The following is a 5,050-nucleotide window of genomic DNA, read 5'->3' as shown; positions in this document are numbered from 1 at the left end:
CCGTAAAAGTCAACTCGCCTTACAAGACAACTCACCTAATATCCACCCGCGACCTTCAACTGAAACTCTTTTCTTAAAAATTTTTGTTTTCCGATTTTTGCGAGTATTAATTTTCAGTAATTTTTGGGAGTTGTATTTTGTTACGAGTTGTTTTTTTTGCGAGTTGTCGCTGCACCAGATTTCCATATAACCATTTCAAATTCTCCTATTAAAAAAAAATTGCTCATAGAATGCGCAAAAAAATTGAAGGGATCGATGTTCGAAATCAGCAAAACCCTAGAAAAAATGTTCAACTATTTTCCCTCTTTCGCAAAAAAGGAACTCGTTACATAAAACAAAAATCACATTTGCTTAGCTTAATCATCAAGTTAGTTTTTTAAAGGGTTGGTATTTCTTTACTAGGCATTGAAGCGGGGAATAAATAAACAGATCCGAACTAAATCTCCTGCCAATCAATATATCGTACATTGAAATTCGAACAAAAACTCTTTTTGAAATTTGGTTGATCTTCCTGGAGGTTTTAATAGGCAGTTTGTCTAGACTTGGACAGAACTATTCAATTGTATCACTTGTCAAGCAGAAAAAATTATTACTCAAAATTTTTTAAAATAAGAATCAATTGGTCGAAAAACCTATTTGTTCTACAGCGACTGACTGATTACTCTTGTTTTTGCAATTTTTTCTGAATCATATTGCATCAAGTTTTGGACGTGGCTCAAAATTGAAATGAAATTTATTTTTAAGAACTTAACTAAAACACTGATAAAAACTCTTCAATTAATTCAAAAAAATAAAAGTAATGACAAAAGTATAACAAAACTTGAACTAAAATGAGCCTGCAGAAAGTGCAAAATTATAAAAATTGGTCCTCCCTTTGTCACTTCCGATGTCGCTTGAAGATACGCGTTTTTTAAAATTTTCAATTTTCAGCCTACTTGTCGGTTCAATTTTTCAAAGACGGTTTATAATTTATTAACAATTATTAGCCATAAATCTGATCCGAAAAATAATATTTTGAGTTTAACTATGCCATGAGTAAAATTGAGCCAAAATTTTTGAGTCATCATCCATAATGCAGCTACCAAGCTTGACTACTAGCTGCGCTACTATGTTCAGTACATTCATGTTCATGTTGAATATTTTTTCAACTATTTTTTTTTCAAATATTCAACTACTTTGAGTTGAATATTTTTGAAAAAATAGTACAAATTGAACAAACATTTCTAAAAAAGACTTGAAGCGTGAAAAAATGCTCTGCTATCTTTAGAAAAGGAGTCTCAAATTGCATTTTTTTTCTAAAAATCTGGCTGATAATAATTTTGAGTGCAATAAGTTGTTAGAGCAGCTTGATTTGCTCGCACCTTCAAAGAAAAGCAACACTGTTAAATGCATAGCCTTATAAGTTTTAATTCAATGTAATTACTGAAGTTTATATTTTATAGATTTCGATCAAACTATCCCAAAACATTATTTTTCTGGCATCAACAATCAAAAACACAGATTTTATTATTACTTTTTCAAAGCAATAAGCAACCTGTTTCAATGTCAACTCCGGCAAAATTAATTTAAGTTATTAGCATAACTTTTTATGGAACCATTTTGTTCATAGCAAATAATCGAAACTTCTCTCTATGAGGTTATTAATTATTTGGTTTCGAAGACTTATCAATTCAATCCGGGGCTGAAAACGCCAGATTTCTTGGTCTGCACGAAGTTTTTACAAGTTGTGGTAAGTTCTTGAAACCAAATTTTAACAAGACTGCTCGAATCAGGGCAAAGCCCTGAATGTTCCGACTGCCTTTTAAGGTTTTATGGAGCAGTAATAACATTAAAAAATTAAATGAAATAAAACAAAATAAAATTTTTTTTTCTAAAATTTGAATTTTTTATGAAAACCATCCCCCCACACGCCATATAACGTACAAAAAGATAGATTTCGTTCCGTGTAACAAATCAATTATGGCAAATCAGCTTCGTTCAACCAATTTGGAACGATTTATAAGACGGATTAAATATCCGCTTACGCGTTAATAGCGCAAATAATATCGCGCGTTAATTGTCCCAAATTAATCAAAATGGCCAAAATGGCAATCTTTAAACCCTCATAACTTTACGAAAAACGATCACAGGTGAAATATCGCTTCAAATTTAAGCTCAGGACAACAATACCTTTTGAATGATCAAAAAAAATTCCGTCAAAAATGGCTAGTTAAAAAGCCGAAATTTATCTGAAGAAAAAAAAACCACCGAGCACAAATATTCCGTTACTTTCGTATCGAAAGTCGGAACAATAATTTCATGGATGGTAGTTTTGATCATTTGCTTTTAGTGTATGTAAAAATTTTGCCAAGATTCGGAGTGAATCGTGCTTTAGAAGAAGGAGTAATTTGTAAATTAAGATCATTTATCCACGGGGGAAATGACCAACACAAGAGCTGTACAGCTCATCACGGCGAACCGCTGTTGTGCCCCTGTTTTAAAAACTACATGCAATTATTATTTTTTTGGTTATTTTTCTGGGCTGGGTAATGTTGCTTCACCCTCAAGCAACGAGCACGGATCATGGTGGGCCTCGAGCATCCGACCTTTCGATTGAGAGGCGGAGACGTAACCACTTCACCACCGCTCCCCCAACCACTTCACCACCGCTCCCCCGTAACCACTTCACCACCGCTCCCCCATAACCACTTCACCACCGCTCCCCCAATGAGTAAAAAAGAAGGAGCGTTTCAATGAGTAAAAACTTGATTTTTTTCTTTAATTTTGTACACAAGTGTAAGAAATTTTAAAACATAGCTAAAGTTAAAAAAATTTGAAAAACTTTACTTAAGTTATTTTTTATCAGCTATTACTTGATTCGGAGAAAGTGTGTGGCTAGAGTATGCTACAGTTGTTCGTGGGCCTGTGTGGGCTCTATTTTGCCTTCCCCTTTGTGTGCAACCAGACCGATCTGGAATTAATTGTGACCAGAAGAGCCACCGACTGGATATTCATACTTCTCAAGGTCATTGGTTATGCAATGAAACTAGTTAATTTTCAATTCTTCAAAAAAAAGATTTTTTTTGTACTTTCATACTTCGTGTTTGCTCTGTCGCAGCCTTAGAAATAACTGTTTTTTATAGATAAATTACTGACTGTAAAAATTACTTCAGAAAATTATTGATTATAGTTTTTGAAACTGAACTTTTTCAGGTGCTACCGTGTGTGTTTTTGACATTCTGGGTCAAATCTCACTCGGCCGACTTGTGCAAGAAGACAAAGGGGATATTTGAGAAAGAAGAACAAGAAAAAATCAGACTCAACGCCAGCGCATTTTGTCTCTCAAGTCAGTTTTTCAATTTCTCTTTTTTCAGGATTATATATAAATGCAAATATAAATTTGTTAATTCTAAAGAAAGCGTACAAATTGACGTAAAATGTTTTGGTAAGTTATCGATAATGAATTATCGATTTTGAATAAAAGGCCACAATTGAAGCCATCTAGTTATAAAAAATTTATTGTAAAAGCTTTTTGACTGGACTCTTTCGATACGTTTTAGCAATTTTTTAAATGCCGTTAATTTAGGTTTTGGCGACCTGTGCTTGGCCTTCAAAAACACCCTCAGCTTCCCCCTCGGAATTCTGGGCTTCAGTCTGGCTCAGATCTGCTACGTTCGCAGTTTCGGCTGGCAGAATGTCACTCGCCATCTCGGAATGTCCCTCTACTTTATTGCCTTCATAAACCTAGCCGTCATTTTTGGATTCCACTTGACCAAAGAAGACTCCATGCAGGTACTAATGAAAGCTTGAGTATTTTTCTTTTCTCCTGTTGAAAAAAAATTTTAATGTGCAACAGTATATTTTCTGAATATTTGGAAACGATTTCAAAGATATTGCAAGCAATTCAAAAATGGTAGGATTACGTGATTTTTAATTTTTTTTTCACATTTACAAAAATCAAATTTTCCTTCATTTTGGCTGTTAAAAAATGAGTAATTTTTTAAAAATGTTTATTTAGCAATGATGTTTAGTTATATGTTCGTCAATGAAATAGTTTCTTTTTTAGGGTTTGGAACTGTACGTCACATCTTTTGCTGTCCTCATTTACTGCCTGTTGATCTACACGGCTTTCTGGAGAAGTCTAGACATCAAAATCCACTCCACCGACACCGAGAACTCCTCCACTGACACGTTGAGATGTGTGGGCGTTGGTTTGTTCATTATTTCGGACACTATTATTGCCGTGAACAAGTTTTGTGTGACCATTCCCTACGCGTGGATTGCAATAATGGGCTACTATTATTTAGCACAGGGCTTAATTGCATACTCGGAGACGAATTCGTTCAAAAATCCAAGAAAAGAGAAAATTATTTGAAGATGAAACTACAGCCAATTGATGTTAACTGAAGTTTCAATGATATCGGAAAGTAATTAGTAGATAAATATTCATTAGTTATTACGTGCATGAATCACTTTTTGTTAGTTGTTTTAATCAATTTAATCTGAAAATATTTCATTTTCTCTGGCTAGTCTTGCTGTACCTTTATATAGTTATAGAAAAAATTGAACAAAAAGAAACTTTTCTCGAAGCAAAGATCAACTAGATGCTGCACCGAAATAGTATGTATGGACCATTGGAACCAGATCTAAACTACATTTTATTATTGGTCATAAATTAGATATTTTATCACTATAAAATATTTAATATTAACCAATCCTGATCCATCTAACTAACAACCCACTGTAAGTGCTGAAATTACTTGTAATTTCAGCACCAGAGAGATTTGAATTTAACTTAGAAATTAGTTGCCTCTCCAAGAGAATTTCAGCAGTTGCAATAAGCCAGTATACTCTAGATCTATTGAGCCTAGCAGAGACTAGTTAAACACCCTGAGACTAGTAGATATAAGATTAAGATTAGGATCGGTATTAGACTAAGAAGTTGCACGAATCTATCCGGCCGAAAATAAGATAGCGTGACGAACAGACGCTGTACCCTATCCGAAATTACTCTAAGAGTTAGACCTAAGAACCCAACTCACCATCCTGTCTGTACATTAATGTCACATAA

General features: G+C 34.0%; 1 protein-coding gene across 1 annotated transcript; it reads left to right on the top strand.

Moving 5' to 3' along the window:
* Window positions 1-2,845: 2,845 nt before the first annotated feature.
* On the top strand, window positions 2,846-4,615 carry LOC134856645 (lysoplasmalogenase TMEM86A-like; the record flags this gene model as incomplete). The annotated part of the gene is given in 4 exon segments (XM_063872925.1): window positions 2,846-3,004; window positions 3,193-3,325; window positions 3,566-3,771; window positions 4,046-4,615. Coding segments are annotated over 4 exon segments (771 nt in total). The 3' UTR covers window positions 4,355-4,615.
* Window positions 4,616-5,050: the final 435 nt, after the last annotated feature.

The sequence above is a fragment of the Symsagittifera roscoffensis genome, unplaced genomic scaffold (genome assembly GCF_963678635.1).
Source record: "Symsagittifera roscoffensis unplaced genomic scaffold, txSymRosc1.1 SCAFFOLD_279, whole genome shotgun sequence".
Classification (NCBI taxonomy): domain Eukaryota; kingdom Metazoa; phylum Xenacoelomorpha; order Acoela; family Convolutidae; genus Symsagittifera; species Symsagittifera roscoffensis.
The sequence above is the reverse complement of the archived record's forward strand: the minus strand, read 5'-3'. Positions and strand labels throughout refer to the sequence as shown.